The following is an 18,122-nucleotide window of genomic DNA, read 5'->3' on the forward strand; positions in this document are numbered from 1 at the left end:
AACCGATGATGTGCTGATCTGAACCGCTAGGCGGCGCCACCCCCCAGCTGCACCCGCGCAGGGGGCGTGTCCTCTGCACGGAGGGGGCGTGGTTTTCGCACCGGGGGCGGGGCCAGGCGGCCTGCGGGAAGGGGCGGCGGGAGCGGTGTTGGCGCCATCGGAGGGGCCCGGGCATCGCTGTTCGGGCGTTGTGCGGAGCCCGCAGCACCGGTGATGGGCAGAGCCCATTCCATCGTCTCCCACATGGATCCCAGCTCGGGCCCTGCCCGCGGCTGCCGGTGCTGCCCAGGGCTGAGCTGCCTTGAACACTGCCAGGGATGGGGAATTTACCACTTCTCTGGGCACCCTGTGCCAGCGCCTCAGCACCCTCACATAAATCACTTCTTCCTTATCTCCAACCTGAACTACCCCTCTTTCAGTCTGAACCCATCACCCCTTGTCCCATCCCTACAGCCCCTGATGAAGAGTCCTCTCCAGCATCCTTGTAGCCCCCTTCAGACACTGGAAGCTGCTCTGAGGTCTCCACGCAGCTTCTCTTCTCCAGGCTGAACAGCCCCAATGTTCTCAGCCTGGCTCCATATGGGTGCTGCTTCAGCCCCTGAGCATCCTCATGGACTCCTCTGGACTTGCCGCAGCAGCTCTATGTCCTTATGTTGGGGACACCAGAACTGCACGCAGTGCTGCAAGAGAGGTCACAAGAGCAGAGTAGAAGAATCACCTCCTTCGACCTGCTGCTCGTGCGTCTTTTCAGGGAGCTCCTGGGCATTCTTGCTTGACTTCCTGTTCATTGAATGAGAATATAGCATCAGATGAGAGCAGACACGGTACAGAGTGATGCAGTGATGGTGTCAAGTGTAGAAAACCAGCTCTCTGGATGCAGAGCCTTGATAGAGCCCTTGACATGCTCCTTCGCTTACTTCTGTGGGCTCTTCCTTTCAGTCCTGCAAATGACTCCCTCCTTTCCCCTGCCCTTGTCTCTCACACTTGCCTCCCCGTGCGACCATGCTGACAAGAGAAGCTGAAGCACAGATGTGTCCGCCCATGGGGAGGACATTGATTGATCCCCCCGTCCAACTCCATAGCCATTGCCTGCAGTGCTTGCCCTGGAGCTGGGCTCTGGCTCCTCAAGCCCTGTGGCTCGTGTGCTCACAAGCCACATGTTCGCAAGGAGCTCGCACTCATGGATATGAGGATACTCATTGGCATGGCCAACAACTTTTGTCTGTGAGGAGATCATGGATTTGGGAGTCGGCTGCGGGAGGTTGTGGGATCATCTTACAAGCACAGCAGCATAAAAAGCATGGAAAGAGGAGACAAAATCTTCCACTGGCTTCTGTGAGGGATGGAGCCTTGAGTTTTTGCTTGGCTGGGGACTGGGTGCTGTGACAGTGACCGGCACCATCACTAGAGGGCTCCTGGGCCTTGCAGTGGCATTGGGTTGACACCTTCGCAAACAGCTCGCAGTGGGAAAGAGAGTGGATGAGGGTGCTCAGGAAGGGGTGACCTTGGCTGGATGCTGGATGCGGTGTACGGTGGAAATCTCGTGGTTCACTCCACAAATACCATTACTGGCAAAACAGACTTGGCTTGAGAGAATTGATTTAAATTTATTGCAAATTAATGATGGACCAGGATAATGAGAAACAGGAACCAGTCTAAAACACCATCTCCCCACCCCTCCCTTCTTCCCAAGCTCATCTTCATCCCTGATGGATGGCATGGACTTCCATGGGCTGCAGGGGAATCCCTGCCTCAGCACCCGGAGCACCTCCAGTCTTCCTCTACACTGACCCCTGGGACTGCTGTTCTCTCACACATTCTCACTCCTCCCTCCCAGCAGTTTTTATCCCTTCTTAAATACGTTGTCCCAGAGGCACCACCACTGTCACCGATGGGCTCAGCCTTGACCAGCGGTGAGTCCATCCCAGAGAGGCTGCATTGGCTCTGTTGGACATGGGGGAAGCTTCTGGCATCTTCTTCCCCTTGCCACAGGACACCTTCAGGGACCTCCAGGTCAAAGCCAGAGCTGTGGCTGGGAGCACCAGTGCAGAGCAACTCAGCTCAGCAGCTCTGGGAGCCCTGTTCCCTTTCTGCCATGCCCTCCCATGGGATTTGGGCAGCTCTGCTCCAAGGCTCCAGGACTTCACAATACCTAAAGGAGCTATAGGAAACCTGAAGAGAGGCTTGGGACAAGGGCCTGTAGGGACAGGCCAAGGGGAATGGCTTTAACCTGCCCGAGGGGAGACTGAGCTGAGCTATTAGGCAGAAGCTCTTCCCTGGGAGGGTGCTGAGGTGCTGGCACAGGGTGCCCAGAGAAGCTGTGGCTGCCCCATCCCTGGCAGTGCTCAAGGCCAGCTTGGACACAGGGGCTTGGAGCAAGCTGCTCCAGTGGAAGGTGTTTTCCATTCAGGTGGTTTTAATCTGTACCTCTTGCTTCTTGTCCTGCCTGTGAGAACAACCAAGAGGAGTCTGGACCCCTCTGCTCCATTCCCTCTCTGTATGACATTCGCAGGGCTCTGCACATCCAGGGTGCCAAGGTCGACCTGCATGGCAACAGGACCCACTGGTGCTCCAGCTCCTTCCACTCCATCACCTGCAGCGCTGCTGGGGTGCATCCACCCCATGCCCAGGTTCTTCTTGATGACGTTGAACAGGACTGGTCCCTGCATCCACCCCAGAGCAGATCACGAGCCACCAGCCTCCAGCTGGACTTTGTGCCACAATCCCTATGCTCCGGCCCGGACACTCAGCTGGGTTTCGGTCCAGCTCACTGTGACGCAGCTAACCATGCTCCTCTTGTTGAGCTGAGAGGATGTTATGCCTGGCAGTTGTACTCAGGGGCAGGTACAGAACACCCTCTGCTAGGCCACCAAGCCAGTCACCTCACTGCGGAACTGGTGAAGCGCCATTTCCACTTTGGCAGCCCATGCTGTTTCCCATCAGCTTCTTGTTCTTCATGCACACGGAAATGATTTCCAAGTCTTCATTATTGTCTTCCCTGAAGATAGGAGGGGTGTTTTGCTTCACTCCAGTCCTCAGGAGGCTCTCCCAGTCACCAGGACCGGTCAAAGCTGACTTGGATCCAGCTCCTCCAAGAGCCAATGCTGCTGACTGCTGCTGGGCCCCACATGTCACCTGGAGGTGGCTCAGGAAGCACCCTGCCTGCATCATCCTGTGCACCCCATGCAAGTGATGCTGCTCCCCACATACTCAGTGCTGCAACCCACATGTTCAGACCAGCACCCCATGTATTCAGAGCTGCCCCTGGCCACCTCTGCCCCACAGGGCTGAAGGCACACCCGCGTCCCCTCCAGCTTTGGGGGTACAAGGAGATGGACCCGGGGGCTTCCAGCTTCACCGAGGGGAGTCTGCCTCACCGCCATGAGCAGATGGGGCCACCCCGTTGAGACCGGGATGTGGGGAGGGGACAGGGCACGAGGCTACCCCTTGTTCCCGTCTTGGGGGCTTAGAGGGACAATGGAACTCTGGGCACAGTTCCCCCTAGGCTTCCCCCAGCCCCACGCCGCTGACTCTGCGCCCAGCACCGCACATGGCCGGGGACACGGGGCCCGCAGGGACACGGGACGGACTCTGGCCGGGGACGCGGGGGCAGCGGGCCCGGGGCATCCCGGCCGCTTTCCCCTGGGGACCCACGTCAGCGGCGGCCCCGAGCGCTGACCCGTGCGGCGGCCGGATCCCCCGGTGTGGCTCTGCCCGACGAGCCGCGGTTCCTGCCGGGCAACGGTCCCACCGAGGCAGGAACAGGCACTGGCGTGTGCACGGGGACGCGTGCGTGTGTGCCCCGGGTCGTGCTGCGGGTACCCACGAACCAAACGGGACCCACTGGCGCAAGGCCCGGTGCTCTGCGGCTTGGTACTGCCGGGCCCGGTGCTCTGCGGCTTGGTACTGCCGGGCCCGGTGCTCTGCGGCTTGGTACTGCCGGGCCCGGTGCTCTGCGGCTTGGTACTGCCGGGCCCGGTGCCGCACCGGCGCTGCGCTGGGCCCAGGCCGTGCTCGGAGCCAGCCCCACACGGTGCCGTTCAATCCCGGGCCCCCGCTGGACGCGCACGTTGTGCCGGGGCACGCTGCCCGCGCGGGGTCGCGCCGGGCCGGCGAGGGCCGGGGGCGGGGCCCTGCTCTCGGCGCTGCCCAATGGCGGCGCGGCCTCGCTCCTCCCCTGCGGAGAACTGGCCAATGGACGCCGCGGGACGCGCGCAACGTCAGAGGAGGGGGCTCGGCGTGGTCACCCGGGGCGGGAGGGAGGCGCTTAAAGCGGCGGCGGCGGCGGCAGCGGCGCCAGTCGGGGGCGGAGCGGGGGTGCCCGGGCGGACCGGAGCGGGGAGCAGCGGAGCGCGGCGCGGCCCTGCCGGTGAGCGGCGGCCTCGGGCCGGGCGGGCCGGCTCTGGGCTGGGCTGGGGCGGGGCGGGCACATGGCGGCGGGAGCGGGCGGTGGCGCGAGCGGGAAAGGCCGTTATCCGGTGCTTCCCCCCCCCCCCGCAGTGCTGATCCCGGTCTCTCCCGCAGGATGAGGAGAGGCGCAGGCCATGGCGCGGTGCACGGGCTCCTGCGGCCGGCGGGGCCGTAGGACGGTAGAGCCCCCTCGCGCCCTATAGCGGCCGCTGAACCCCTATTGAACTTCGCACCTAATTTATTAAGCCCCTGCCTGAGCCATGGACCCGACCCCCACCGTGCTCCCCGCGCCCACCGCGGACTTCCTCTGGATGCTGATCTTGGGCTTCATCATCGCCTTCGTCCTTGCCTTCTCTGTCGGCGCCAATGATGTGGCCAACTCCTTCGGCACGGCGGTGGGCTCAGGGGTGGTGACCCTGCGGCAGGCCTGTGTCCTGGCCAGCATCTTTGAGACTATGGGCTCTGTCCTCCTGGGGGACAAAGTCAGCGAGACCATCCGGAAGGGGCTGATCGATGTGAACATGTACAACTCCACACAGCAGCAGCTGCTGATGGCGGGTTCGATCAGTGCCATGTTTGGTGAGGAGCAGGGGGTTGAGGTGGGGGGCACTGGGGTGTCCCAGGGAGGGTGTCTCACCAGGTTCTCCTTCTTCTCCAGGATCTGCTGTGTGGCAGCTTGTGGCTTCATTCTTGAAGCTGCCCATCTCCGGTACCCACTGCATTGTTGGGGCAACCATTGGCTTTTCGCTGGTGGCCAAAGGGCAAGAAGGTGTCAAGTGGTCTGAGCTGCTAAAGATTGGTAAGTCCGGCTCGTGGCCACCACGTGCACCCCTGGCTCCCCTCCTGGCAGCGGGATGCTGATCCTGCCTCTTCTCTCCTAGTGCTGTCCTGGTTCATCTCCCCCCTCCTCTCAGGCATCATGTCTGCTATCCTGTTCTTCCTCGTCCAGAGGTTCATCCTCCTTAAGGTAAGAGCTGTTCACCCGTTTTCTGTCGCCTTGGGGCTCACAGATGCTCCCTCCTCTGCCAGTTGGGTTTTGTGCCCCAGAACTTCTCCAGGCCCATCCATCTGTGTGCTGGCACTTGGGTGAGCCCTTCAGAGGAGCCAAAGGGATGGGAGAATGAGATCTGTAGCTGTTCCTCAAAGCATAGTCTGGGGGGTGTGTGTGTGTGTGTGAGGATTTGTCTCTTTACCTCCTCTAAAACATCTGGGCCAGGCATCTCCTGTGGTTTCCAAGTGGTGAAGTAACCCGGAGCTGGGAAGGTCAGAGCTGCTCCTCAGGCTTTTCCTAAGTCCTGGTGCAGGGCTGCACCTTCTCTTGTGTCAGGCTGCAGATAAAGGCAATGGCAGCAGCTTTTGTGAAGCCAGAACAGCCAGATTGTGGGAACTGGGTGTTCTTCCCACCTGGTGCCCCAGGTAAAGTGAGGTGCAGGTTGTGGAAACAAGCACCTGCTGCTGGGAGTGTCTGAAAGCCCAGGTGGAGGAATTGGGCACCCAAAAGTGCTTGAAATGAAGGTGGCAGCTTTAGACCTCATATTTGAGATGGTGATGGTCCTGGAGTGCAGGATGCTGCCAGTGCAGAGCAGGGACATCCAGCCAGCTCCATCCAGAGGAGTTCCAGTGTTTTGTTCTGCGTGCTTGAGGTTACCTGAAATTGTTTGAGGTCTTGGCTCTGTTTCTAACCCTGGAGATGTTAAGATCTTATTGCTGCTGGTCCTTACCTGGCAGCCCTTGTAAAACAATTCAGCATCGCTGCTGTCACAGTCTCCTTGTGTAACTGGCCTTTCTGAGCCAGGCTGGCCCTGTCATGCTTCGTCCTGGACCTGAATAGTCCAGTTGCTCCCTCCTGCTTGGCATTCAGAAAGGCTCAGTGTGTTCGTACCAGCACTAGGCTCTGATTGCTGGGCAGCAGCAGAGATTAAGTGCTCCTGCTGCTCGGGTGAGGGCCTTTCTGTGTAGGTATGTGCCCAAATAAGCTGCTTTGTGGGTAATGGGGAGCTTTTCTTTTGTCCAAGTCAGCTGGACTGAGGTAAAAGCCTTGACTTGGGATGCTCGGCTGCTCCTGCCCTGGGTCACCTCATGGCTGACAGTGGCAGCTCCATGGGTGACTCCTGAGGAGCCGTTGAGAGCGGGAGCCTGGTGTTTGGAGCTGCTGTCAGCAGCTGACCCAAGGCAACAGCTCCCTTTCGGGAAAGGGGCTGCTTCTTGGCTGCTGGGCAGCCCTCAAGGTCCAGCTTTCTGCAGCAGTGCTCTGTGTTTTCCAGGCTGATCCTGTCCCCAACGGCTTGCGAGCTTTGCCCGTCTTCTACGCCTGTACTGTGTGGATCAACCTCTTCTCCATCATGTATACTGGTGCCCCTTGTAAGTACCCGTCAGAACGCTTGCACCTGAATTTATGAACCTGTTACAAAACCTCCATTAAATGCACGATTTACCCCTTTTTTGCTTTACAGGGCTGAAATCTCCTAGAAGGCGGCTGGCCTGTGCCGGTTTCGGAAGGCTGCAGGCTAGCGTGCGCTGAGTCTGGGCTAGATAGTTGCCCAACCAAAGAGGCCTGCTCAAACTAAACCCCTCCAGGCATTTCTCCTTAGACTTCCCAGGCATGGCAGATAACAGGACCCTTCCCCTTCTTTTACCTGGGCTAAAACTCGGGTACCTGCCTGCTGCTGGAGAGACCCCTCAGGCTGCCAGTAGCAAGGTTATAGGAGTAGGGATGGGGGCTGTGCCTCCTCATCCTCCTGTCCTGTGAGCAAACTCATTATCCCTGGTGAGAGGAGCTGGCACCTGTTCCGAGAAGATGAGTTTGTGCTGCAGTTTGAAAAGCCAAATTGCAATGCTTGTTTGGATGTTGTCTTGTAGGGGACAGGATGTGGGCAGGGATAGGAGAGGGCTTGGCAGGGGAAGGTGGCTTTGCTTGTGGAGCCGGAGGCTCCGTAACCTCCGTCGCCGGGGTGTCTTGGCACGAGCTGTTGTTGGTCTGAACCCGCGTTTCCTGTTGTGGAGGAGCCGCTGGAGGTGGGGTGAGGGCAGCGAGTGCCAGGTCTGTCTGTAAACAGTGGTTGGAAAGCAGGGATGTCAGCATCCCCTTCCCTCGGCTTCCCAGCCTGGGGAGCTGCTGAGGGCACCGCTGCTGCCCCGAGGTCATGTTATCACTTGGCACCTGGGAGGTGGGTGCATGTTTATCCTCGGCTCAGCTGCAGGAGGGCTGGGTGAGCTCGGTGCTGCTCCAGTGCAGGGGCTGGTGCAAGCAGAGAGCCAGGAACGTGGGTGCAGCAGTGATGTGCTGGCGGTGGAGCAGTGAGTTATTGCCTGCAGGCGCTCAGTGGTCACAGGCACCCGGTACTCACCCAGGGTCTGCAGTGGGCTGTGCAGTGCCAAAGTGGTGCTAAAAGTCACACAGCTTGTGAGAGCTCTTCTAAGTGGGTCACCCAGCACCTTGGCTGCCTCTGCTGGAGCTCCTGGCAGCAGGAGACTTCCCCCCCATAGCAAGCAGTGTCCTGGGGCTCTGGGGGGGTGCAGCCCTGGTCCTACCTGTCCGACCTATGTGTGTCCCCCCCCCCCCCCCCCGGCCAGGGATGCGGTGCAGGCACTGCAGCAGCCACACGGGTGCTTTGACATTGCAGCAAGGGAGGAGACAAGGGCTGTGAGGAGCCTCCGGGCTCACACCAGCCCCCAGCTGTGTTTGGCTGCAGGAGAGGGAGGGAGGGAAAGTATCTGCACATGTGATAGATGAGCTCGTGGAATGGGGGAGATTGTAACGGGGTGGGGGGGGAGAGTGTGTGTGTCCTGTGTGGGTTTAGTGCTGGCATTCCAGCAGCATTTCTCCCTAGCAGGTAAATTAGCTCAGGGATGTTGCAGGTGATGGAGTCCCCTTGCTGGGAAGAGCAAAGTCATATGTGGAGGAGGCTTTTGCCTGGAGGTTTTCAAAGATCCGTTGTTTTATTTCCTAGTGCTGTTCTTTGACAAACTTCCTCTGTGGGGTATCCTCCTAATTTCGGCGGGGAGTGCTGTTGTCTGTGCTCTCGTCATCTGGTTCTTTGTATGTCCGAGAATGAAGAAGAAAATTGAACGTAAGTAACACCTCTCTCTTTGCAATCCCTTGGGGAAGGGCACCCTCGGACTAACCAACTTCTGTTCCCAGCGGGAGATCTCATTAGCTGCAGGGCTGTTATTAGCAGGGGCTCCTCAGCTTCAGTTATCACTTAAGCTGCTCTGCAAACCCTGAGTCACTGGGGCCCATCTCATGGAGCTGGGCCCTGCTGCTCCCCGAGGCCCCTCACAGGAGCTGTTGTGCTGGCTGCTGGCTTCTCCCCTTGAACTATGCAGGATGGCAGCAGATACCAAACAGCTTGATTGCCCTTTAATAGAGGAGAGAAGAAGGCTGGAGTCAACCTGCCTGCTAACCGGTGTAACCTTTAATCCTCCCTGTACCTGCTGATCAATCTTTGGCCTGGCAGATGCAGATCACAGGTTTAAAGCTGTGTAAGCTGATGAAATCCTTTCCCTGGAGCAAAAACATCAATTGAAAGGCATCCAAAAGAGCAGTCAGTCCCCAGCTCTGCCTCCTGGAAGCGCCGGCAGCAATCCTGGAGTCGTGTGTGGTCTTGCATATAAATGTCGCTTGCAGGCTGCAGGACCCGAGGTGTTGGAGATGAGGGATAACCAGTGTCCTTGTCAGGCTGGTGTAACTGGGGTGTAACTAACAGCTTTACGGCAGCCTTTGACAATCTTCCAGCTGTTTTGAGCTTTGCCTTAACTGCAAGGAGAGCATCGCTGCAGGGGCTTGATGGCAGGCTGAGGGTCTGGAGGCCACAGCCTGGCCCTTGCAGTGAGCAAGCATTCTGGGTACAGGTCATGTTTGTGACCAGGAGGTGATTTTTGTTGTTGTACAAAGGAGCTGACCTCATGTTTTCACCTGGAGAAAAACATGCTTTTCCTGGTAGAGGGGGAGGAACAGCCTCAGTTTCCAGGGCTTGGTGCTGTAGTTTGGCTTTTCCAGTGGGACAGGAAACCAGGCTGCCCTCGGGAGGTGGGGACCAGCTCCTGTTTGGGTTTGTCACCCTCCAGTGGGAGCTGGAGAAGAGCCTGGGCTGGCTGGAGCTGATGGGCTGGCAGGGCCAGGTTCTCCTGGGGACCTTCCCATTGGCTCCAGGGGTCACAGCCACTCCAGGAGCGGGTCCAGAGCATCCCACGGCTGCCGGGAACTGGGGATGGGACAAACATGGCTCAAAGAGGAGCCTCTGCCATAGGAAAAATGGGCATAAAAGCCCCATAATGGTGCTTACCACACCCCGTGTGGGTGGTGGGGGTCTATAAATAGGAGATGAGTTGGCTTGTGACTGTTTGGCTGCTGTGCCTGGGCCAAGGTGCGACTGCCCAGCAGCTTCCAAAGTTCAGGATGGGGCGAAGCTGTAAATTTTATTTAGCCACCATAAATGTGCATGGCGAGGGCCATGGGCTGGCTCCTGGCCTTGGGTGCAGTGATGGAAAAGGGGTTGATTCCAGCTGCCTCCCTTCGCAGGAGAAATCAAGTCGAGTCCTTCTGAGAGCCCCTTGATGGAGAAGAACATCAGCCCCAAGGAGGAGCAGGAGGAGCCCAAGGTGCCTCTGGGCGATGCCAAGAGCCCTGTGGCTGATGCAGGGCTGGCTGTGCCCCAGCGAGCCCCGGTGGAGGACAGGACGGTCTCCTTCAACCTGGGGGACCTGGAGGAGGCCTCGGAGCAGGAGCAGCTCCCCAGCCTTGACCTGAAGGAGACAAGCATCGACAGTGGTGAGTACTGGGGGGTGCTATGGGGGTGCTGGGCGGTCTCCCCCCACCCCAGGGTGCTCAGCCCAGGCCATGTCCCTTGTCAGGAGCCGTGCGGCTGCCCAATGGGAACCTAGTCCAGTTCAACCAGGCTGTGGGCCACCAGCTGAGCTCCAGCGGGCAATACCAGTACCACACCGTGCACAAGGACTCGGGCCTCTACAAGGAGCTGCTGCACAAACTGCACTTGGCCAAGATGGGGGACTGCATGGGGGACTCGGGGGACAAGCCGCTGCGGCGCAACAACAGCTACACCTCCTACACCATGGCCATCTGCGGCATGCCCCTGGACTCGCTCCGCGCCAGGGACACCGAGGACATGGAGAAGCTGACGTGGCCCGTGGCGGACACCAAGAAGAGGGTCCGCATGGACAGCTACACCAGCTACTGCAACGCGGTGGCTGATGCCCAGCCGGCTGCGGACGTGGACCTAAACACGGCCCAGGCGGAGATGGGCATCGGCGACCGCAAGGGCAGCAGCGGCTCCCTGGAGGAATGGCAGGACCAGGACAAGCCTGAGGTGTCCCTCCTCTTCCAGTTCTTGCAGATCCTCACAGCCTGCTTTGGCTCCTTCGCTCATGGTGGCAATGATGTCAGGTCAGTTGGATCAGCGGGTTCCTGGTGCCTTTCTTGGCCTGAGCATCTGGCCCTCTAGACCAGATCTCCTTTCCCTTCCAGCAATGCCATAGGGCCCCTGGTCGCACTCTACCTGGTCTATGAGACAAACGATGTGGCTACCACAGTGGCAACTCCCTTCTGGTTGTTGCTCTACGGGGGTGCAGGGATTTGCATCGGCTTGTGGGTCTGGGGAAGGAGAGTCATCCAGACTATGGGGAAGGACCTGACACCCATCACACCATCAAGGTAAGGCCTTGCCGTGGGGCAGGGAGAGGCTTCAGGCAGCCCTGAAGCTGCATCCTGCTCCTGAAGCCTCTCCCTTCTCTCTTGGGGGTGTCACTGCTTGGATGGTGGAGTTGGGGTGAGCATGGCCCTGTAATGCCCCCTCTGCACCCCTTGGAGGGGTCACTGTGGGGGTCTGGAGAGCCAAGTGAGGAGCTTGCTGGGTGCTGGGCAGTGAAGGGTGTAGCCGGTGCCCTGCTTCTCATGCGCTTTGTGTCTTTGCAGTGGCTTCAGCATCGAGCTGGCATCTGCCCTGACAGTGGTGATTGCCTCCAATGTTGGCCTCCCCATCAGCACCACCCACTGCAAGGTAGGTAGGGGCCAGCTTCAGCTGGGGGCAAGCTCATCTTCCCCCAGCCTGGCACTAACCAGCCTGAGCTGGGCAGGAGGCCCTGGACCTGGCTGCCCTTCAGTTCCCAGCTCTGCCATTTGCATCTCAGTGTGGGGGGGCAGCGGCTGCCCAGGCCTGGAGGGGGGGAGTCGCTGGGTGCAGGGACACTCAGAGGAGTGATGGAAGGACAAAACCCCTTTCATGGAGCTCTGGGCTCTGCCAAGTGGCTGTGGGAATGGGGGTGCTGCAGTGCCCTGGTCCTGCTCAGTGTGGCAGCTCCTCACTGGGCTTGGTGGGGTTCCCCTCATGGTCCCTGAGCTCTGGGGCAGTGCTGAGCGTGGTCCCCATGCAGGTGGGCTCGGTGGTCTCGGTGGGCTGGTTACGCTCCAGGAAGGCCGTGGACTGGCGCCTCTTCCGCAACATCTTCATGGCCTGGTTCGTCACCGTGCCCATCTCGGGGCTCATCAGCGCTGCCATCATGGCTGTGTTCAAGTTCGCTGTGCTCAAGATGTGAGGACATGGGTGCTCGCGCCGCTCCTGCTGCTGCCCCTGCCCCGCGAGCTGGGGGCTCATCCCACCAGGGCCATCGTCACCTCTGGGGCTGCTGCAGTCCTGCCCTGTGTTGTCTGAAGTATCTTTATGTTTGTTTTCTAATGGCCGTGTCCTGGAGCTCAGTTGCTGGGGGGCAGCGCCTGCCCCCGCCGTGACTCCCCTGCTGCGCTGTAGCGGTAGATTAGCAGTTATGGGAAGCCACTTCTCTTCATTTTAATGACTTATTAAGGTCCCCTGGCAGTGATTCCTCCTTCAGTAAGGACTGGGGCTGGTCCTTGCCCCCCAGGGCAGGGCCTGGGGGTGTCCTTCACCCCCTGGGCTGTGCTGTGTTCAGCTTTGCCTCCATTGCTGTCGTGGTGCGGACACCAGCTGCTGCCCAACCATCCCCTGGGGGGCAGCCCCTGCCCCCTTTCCCCCCCCCCCCCCCCCCGCGCTGCTACCTCGGACTCAATAAAGGTTTCCTTCGTACGCCAGCGGTGCCTCTGTGCTGGGGGGTGATGGCCCCGGGTCGTGCCCCTGTCGCTCACATCCTGCCCCATGGCTTCTGCTTGGCCTTGTGCCCTGGGCGGGAGCAGGGACTTGGCTGCCTGATAAGAGCCCCACATCTCTCATGGTGTGATGGGACTGCGTCTAAACAGCCCGGGGGGGTTTTATCAGTGCCCCACACCTGGGGTGTGTGTTGGGGGGGGTGTCTGTTCCTGACTGCCTGTTGCCAGCCCCATGGCAGCTCCATGTCCCCATCCTACGGATGCTCCCTCCCACCCTCCGATCCCAGCCCCGGTCAGGGCCGTGCACTGGGACCCGCGTCACCCCGGGGTGTTGCAAGAGCAGCCGGTGATTGCGGCGGGACCGCGGCTGGCCCTGGGCCTTGGGGGGCAGCTTCGTACCTCCGGGCTCCCTGCGGTGAAGGGATGGAGCATCCCCGCGGGGCTCTGACCCCCCGCCTTGTGCCCGTTTCCCGCGGGCACTGGGACGCGGGTCCCGTCCCTCCGGTGTGCGGTGCCGGGCAGGGTCCCCGGCGCCAGCCCCTCCCCGCGGCGCCCATCGGGGCGGCAGCGGGGCCGGTCCTTGACCCCGGTTAATGATTTGCCGCCGGTCGCCCCCCGCTACCGTCGGGCAAACACCGGCCCCGGGGGGGGGCACCGCGGGGGGGCTGGGGAGGGGGAGCCCCTGTTGTGGTTGCCCGGGGGGCGCTGCCCCATGGAAGGGCACTGGGGGTTCCCCCCTCTCCACTGTGGGGGGGGGTCCCCACCCCGTGGTGCCCCAGGTCCCGTCCCGACTGTTGCGCCGGGGGGGGGGGGGGGGCCGGGCCGGGGGCCGGGTCGGGGCGGTCCCCGGGGCTCCGTTAAAGCGGCGGCGGCCGCAGGCGCCGGCCCGAGGCGGCGGCAATGGGCAGCGAGGGGGAGCGCGGCCCGGGGCCGGGAGACCCCCGGGCGCTGCGGAGGGACTGCCTGCACCGGTGGGACCGGGAGCCGCGGGGCACGGGGATAAGGGGGGGGGCACTGGGAGGGGGTGCAGGCGATGAGGGAAGGACCTTAGGGGGTGAGGAGGGGACAGAGGCCGTGGGGGCCCCCATGTAATGCTGCCGGGTCGGGGAGGCAAACAGGGGGTCACCACCCCCCTTAGTGCCCCCCCTCCGGCTCCATTTCCAGCTCAAAAGCCCATTTTTCTGCTCCAGTAACTCACTTTGGGGCCCTTGTCCAGGGATGGGGGAGAAGGGGGGCCGGTCCCCATCCCCTCCTCATGCCACCTCCAGCCCTACCCTCCCCCCCGTAACCCTCCCATCGCCCCCAGGATCTTTGTGAACCGGAGCCTGGCGCTGGAGAAGATCAAATGCTTCGGCTTCGACATGGATTACACCTTGGCCAGTGGGTCTGGGGACCCTGGAGGGGGTGGGGTGGGGTGACCCCCCCCATCCCCTGCCCACACCCCCCATTGCCCCCATGTACAGTGTACAAGTCCCCCGACTACGAGGAGCTGGCCTTTGCGCTGCTGCTGCAGCACCTCGTGTCCATCGGGTACCCCCCCGAGATCCTCGCCTACAAATACGACCCCACCTTCCCCACACGGTGAGGGGTGCTCGAGGGGGTGAGTGTGGGGGGGGTGTCACGGGCGGGCCCCCCCCGCTGATGGGGTGTGCACGCAGGGGGCTGGTGTTTGATGCCCTGTATGGGAACCTGCTGAAGGTGGATTCCCACGGGAACCTGCTGGTCTGTGCCCATGGCTTCCGCTTCCTTAAGGGGTGAGTGAGGCTGGGAGCCCACAGGGATGGGGGTGCCGGGGGGCCCTTGGTGCAGGCTGCAGCTCCTTGCTCCCTCCCCAGGGCCGAAATCCTGCACTATTACCCCAACAAGTTCATCCAGAGGGATGACATGAAGCGCTTCCACATCCTCAACACCCTCTTCAACCTCACAGGTGAGTGAGGCACCCCCACCATGAGCCCCCCCACCACGGTGGGTGCTGCTACCCAGCCCCCATGCCCCTCCTCATCCCTTTCCCCCACAGAGGCCCATCTCTATGCCTGCCTCGTGGACTTCTTCACCAACTGCCCCAGATACATCAAGTAAGAAGGAGATGAGGGGGGGGGGAACCTGGTGTATTGGGAAGGGGTTGGGGGGCTCTCACTTGGAACAGCAGCCCCTTCACATTCTCCCCCCCCCCACCATTTTCCCAACCATTGCAGCTGCGACACTGGCTACAAGCACGGGAACCTCTTCATGTCCTTCCGCAGCATGTTCCAGGACGTGCGCGAGGCCATGGACCACGTCCACCTCTCGGTGAGGGCAGCAGCAGGGGGCCGGGGGGGGGGCTTTACTGGTGGAGGAGGTGCTGAGGGCCCTGGGGTGCGCCCCCACACCTGGGATGGTGTTTGCCAGACCCCCCCCCCCCATCCACGTCTCCTCTGCAGGGCTGCCTGAAGGAGAAGACTCTGGAGAACCTGGAGAAATACGTGGTGAAGGACGTGAGTGTCTGTGGATCCCCGCTTCCGGGGACCCCTCCCGGGTCCCCCTGTGCTGACTTGCCTCTCGCCAGCCCCGTGTACCGCTGCTGCTGAGCCGCATGAAGGAGGTGGGGAAGGTTTTCCTGGCCACCAACAGCGACTACAACTACACCGATGTGAGCGGGGGGGGCTCTGTGTGTGTGTGTGTCTGTGTGTGTCTGTGTGTCCCACCCTGGGGGTACAGCACAGGCTGGGGGCTGACAGGGGCACGATGCTGGGTGTCTCTGCAGGCCATTATGTCCTACCTGTTCAACTTCAGCGATGGGGACAAGGTGAGTCTGTCCTCCCCAGGAGGTGTAGGGCATTGTGGGGTGCCACACGCAGCCCCTTGCTGACACCCCCCTGCCAGGCTGGGACCGCACAGCGCCCCTGGAGATCCTATTTTGATCTGATCGTGGTGGACACCCGCAAACCACTCTTCTTTGCCGAGGGCACCGTCCTGCGCCAAGTCAACACGGTGGGGCCGCGGGGCAGGTCGGGGCACCGCAGGGTGGATTGACCCCAGGACGGGCACCAGTGACGGTTCCTGGGCTGCTGTTGTCTCGCAGGACACAGGGAAGCTGCGCATCGGGACATACACGGGCCCCCTCCAGCACTGTGCCGTCTACTCTGGCGGTGAGCAGGACTCCATGGGCAGTCCGGGGGGGATGCGCCTGCGCCAACGCCCTGATGCCTGGCTCTCGCAGGCTCCTCGGACATGGTGTGTGACCTGCTGGGCGTGAAGGGCAAGGAAATCCTCTACATGGGTGACCACATCTTTGGGGACATCCTCAAGTCCAAGAAGCGGCAGGGCTGGCGAACCTTCCTGGTGGTGCCCGAGCTGGCACGTGAGCTGCAGGTCTGGACGGAGAAGAGTGGTGAGCAGAGCTTGGGAGGACTGGGGAGGGGGGCTCGAGCCTCCTTCCCCCCCTGCCATGATGGCCAGACCAGCCCCAGTGGGACAAGCCCGTGTTGGTTGTGTCGGGCAGTGGGGATGCTGCCTGTGCTGAGCCGGCCCCATTGCGCTTGCAGAGCTGTTTGAGGAGCTGCGGAGCCTGGATCTATTCCTCGCGGAGCTGTACCAGTAAGTGGGCATGGGGCAGGCTGGGGGAAGCAGAAGGGGGGTGTGGGCACCCATGGGGGGGATCCCTCCAGCCGGGTCTGTCCCACTGCAGGCACTTGGACAGCGGCAGCAGCGAGCGCCCGGACATCAGCTCCATCAAGCGTCGGATCCAGGTGATGCCCGGGGACAGCGGCGCACTCCTGTACCCACCGCTGCCACGGCGCTGGGTGCCCTGATCCCGCTGCACCCGCAGAAAGTCACGCACGAGATGGACATGTGCTACGGGAAGATGGGCAGCCTCTTCCGCTGCGGCTCGCGCCAGACGCTCTTCGCCAGCCAGCTGATGCGCTACGCAGACCTCTACGCCGCCTCCTTCATCAACTTCCTCTACTACCCCTTCAGCTACCTCTTCCGGGCCCCCCCAGTCCTGGTGAGCCGCTCGCAGCCCCCCCCACTGCTCACCCACCGTGCCTCAGTTTCCCTGGGGGAGGCATTGGGTGGGCACCAAGCCCTTGGCTGCTGGGGGCCGGCCCCTCTCAAAGCCCCCCCCACACACACAGATGGCTCACGAGTCCACGGTGGAGCACGGCCGTGGGGATACGGGGGAAGCCAGCACGGCCCTGGCCCAGCACGGCCACCCCAGCCCGCAGGTGAGGCGCAGGGATGACGACATAGGATTCCCAGCACCGACACCCTGGTGCTGTGCCCACTGACCCCTCACGTTGGCCTCAGGTTGCTGCTGTCCCCCAGGACTCCAGCGGGGAGGAGGAGGATGATGGAGAAGCCTGAGCTCACCCCACACCAGCGGCTGCTGAGCTGCCGCCCCCAGGAAGGTCTTTGGTGGCCTTGGGCTGCCTGGGGCTCCTGCTCTCACTCGTGGCTTCCCGGGAGCCCCAGCTCCTCCCAGCATTGGGAGAGCCGCTGGGGGTGTCCCTGGACCCCCCTGCACCATCGGTGGTCGCTGCAGCACTGGGCTCTGGAGGCGACTGCTGCTCCCCAGGGTTCCCTTCCCCTGCCCTGGCCCTCCTCTCCCTCTGCCCTTTCCTATTTATAAGATACTCAAACTCTTGCACAAGGGAGATGTAGAATTGGCTGTTCTGAAGGAAAACGCAGGCAAGTGCAAGCCCCTGACTGAGGGTGGCAGCTTTGAGGGCAGTGCTGCCCACCAGCAGTGCCCTGCACCCCCTTGGGAGCCTCAGGCCGGAGCCAAGCCCGTGCTGGGACACCCTGATGCTGCTCCAAGGCTTTTCCCAGCATCAACGTTTCTCAATAAAGATGATGAGCCAATGCTGGTGGTGGCTAAAAGGAGGGGCTGAGGACAGAATCACTGCTTGCTGGAGACCAGGAGATGACATCAGGGCTCCCTTTCACCTCCTCAACACAGGGAAAATGGTGCCAGCCTCAGCAGCTGCCTGTGTCAGGGTGGGGGACAGCCCTTGGGGGTGGCTGGGGGCTGCTACGGGGCACTGCAAATGGGGCTGCACCCCCAGAGCGTGAGCAGCAGGTCATGGAGGGGACTCTGCTGTGCTCTGGGGAGGCCCCCCCCCCCCCGCAGCCCTGATCCAGCTCTGGGGCAGCAGCACAAGAGGGGCCTGGAGTTGTTGGAGCAAGGCCAGAGGAGGCCATGGAGCTGCTGCGAGGGCTGGAGCAGCTCTGCTCTGGAGCCAGGCTGAGAGAGCTGGGCTGGGGCAGCCTGGAGAAGAGAAGGCTCCTGAAGGGGAGACCTGAGAGCAGCTCCAGTGCCTGAAGGGGCTGCAGGAAAGCTGGAGAGGGGCCTGGGACAAGGGCCTGTAGGGCCAGGCCAAGGGGAATGGCTTTAACCTGCCAGAGGGGAGACTGAGATGAGCTCTTAGGCAGAAGCTCTTCCCTGGGAGGGTGCTGAGGCGCTGGCACAGGGTGCCCAGAGAAGCTGTGGCTGCCCCATCCCTGGCAGTGTTCAAGGCCAGGTTGGACACAGGGGCTTGGAGCAAGCTGCTCTGGTGGAAAGGGTCCCTGCCCGTGGCAGGGGTTGGAGCTGGAGGAGCTTTAAGGTCCCCTCACGCCAAACCAGTCTCTGAACCCAGGAGGTGCTCTTACAGCC

At 61.6% G+C, this 18,122-nt stretch overlaps 2 protein-coding genes across 5 annotated transcripts; both read left to right on the plus strand.

The window, feature by feature from the left end:
• The first annotated feature begins 4,281 nt into the window (after positions 1 to 4,281).
• Positions 4,282 to 12,472, plus strand: SLC20A1 (solute carrier family 20 member 1). 2 transcript variants are annotated; one of them, XM_062601792.1, is made up of 11 exons: positions 4,282 to 4,369; positions 4,525 to 4,989; positions 5,069 to 5,209; positions 5,292 to 5,377; positions 6,675 to 6,771; positions 8,361 to 8,480; positions 9,932 to 10,180; positions 10,264 to 10,813; positions 10,895 to 11,080; positions 11,342 to 11,426; positions 11,800 to 12,472. In XM_062601792.1, exons 2-11 carry the CDS (start codon positions 4,671 to 4,673, stop codon positions 11,959 to 11,961), a joined length of 1,995 nt encoding a protein of 664 aa, XP_062457776.1. In that variant the 5' UTR covers positions 4,282 to 4,369; positions 4,525 to 4,670; the 3' UTR covers positions 11,962 to 12,472. The 2 variants fall into 2 exon arrangements, with proteins under 2 accessions (XP_062457776.1, XP_062457774.1); XM_062601790.1 differs by lacking the exon at positions 11,800 to 12,472 and having other exon boundaries at positions 11,342 to 11,793.
• A 259-nt stretch (positions 12,473 to 12,731) lies between these two features.
• Positions 12,732 to 17,005, plus strand: LOC134155051 (cytosolic purine 5'-nucleotidase-like). 3 transcript variants are annotated; one of them, XM_062601793.1, is made up of 18 exons: positions 12,732 to 12,833; positions 13,794 to 13,867; positions 13,951 to 14,068; positions 14,146 to 14,241; positions 14,323 to 14,414; positions 14,505 to 14,562; positions 14,683 to 14,776; positions 14,908 to 14,961; positions 15,033 to 15,116; positions 15,231 to 15,272; positions 15,350 to 15,457; positions 15,549 to 15,615; positions 15,687 to 15,857; positions 16,012 to 16,063; positions 16,155 to 16,215; positions 16,296 to 16,472; positions 16,603 to 16,692; positions 16,775 to 17,005. In XM_062601793.1, the coding sequence occupies exons 1-18, from the start codon at positions 12,748 to 12,750 to the stop codon at positions 16,829 to 16,831; spliced, it is 1,581 nt and encodes a 526-aa protein (XP_062457777.1). In that variant the 5' UTR covers positions 12,732 to 12,747; the 3' UTR covers positions 16,832 to 17,005. The 3 variants fall into 3 exon arrangements, with proteins under 3 accessions (XP_062457777.1, XP_062457779.1, XP_062457778.1); XM_062601794.1 differs by lacking the exon at positions 12,732 to 12,833 and adding an exon at positions 13,305 to 13,458; XM_062601795.1 differs by lacking the exon at positions 14,146 to 14,241.
• Positions 17,006 to 18,122: the final 1,117 nt, after the last annotated feature.

The sequence above is a fragment of the Pezoporus occidentalis genome, unplaced genomic scaffold (genome assembly GCF_034315485.1).
Source record: "Pezoporus occidentalis ecotype Australia unplaced genomic scaffold, CSIRO_AGI_Poc_V1 ctg729, whole genome shotgun sequence".
Lineage (NCBI taxonomy): Eukaryota > Metazoa > Chordata > Aves > Psittaciformes > Psittacidae > Pezoporus > Pezoporus occidentalis.

Excerpts from the sequence above, each read along its gene's own strand:
- SLC20A1 (XM_062601790.1), top strand. The coding sequence starts at position 4,671 with ATGGACCCGACCCCCACCGTGCTCCCCGCGCCCACCGCGGACTTCCTC. Across the intron at positions 5,378-6,674 it reads AGAGGTTCATCCTCCTTAAG|GCTGATCCTGTCCCCAACGG; the intron begins GTAAGAGCTGTT and ends TGTGTTTTCCAG. Across the intron at positions 11,081-11,341 it reads ACACCCATCACACCATCAAG|TGGCTTCAGCATCGAGCTGG; the intron begins GTAAGGCCTTGC and ends GTGTCTTTGCAG.
- LOC134155051 (XM_062601793.1), top strand. The coding sequence starts at position 12,748 with ATGCTCCCTCCCACCCTCCGATCCCAGCCCCGGTCAGGGCCGTGCACT. Across the intron at positions 14,242-14,322 it reads GGCTTCCGCTTCCTTAAGGG|GGCCGAAATCCTGCACTATT; the intron begins GTGAGTGAGGCT and ends CTCCCTCCCCAG. Across the intron at positions 15,273-15,349 it reads ACTTCAGCGATGGGGACAAG|GCTGGGACCGCACAGCGCCC; the intron begins GTGAGTCTGTCC and ends CCCCCCTGCCAG.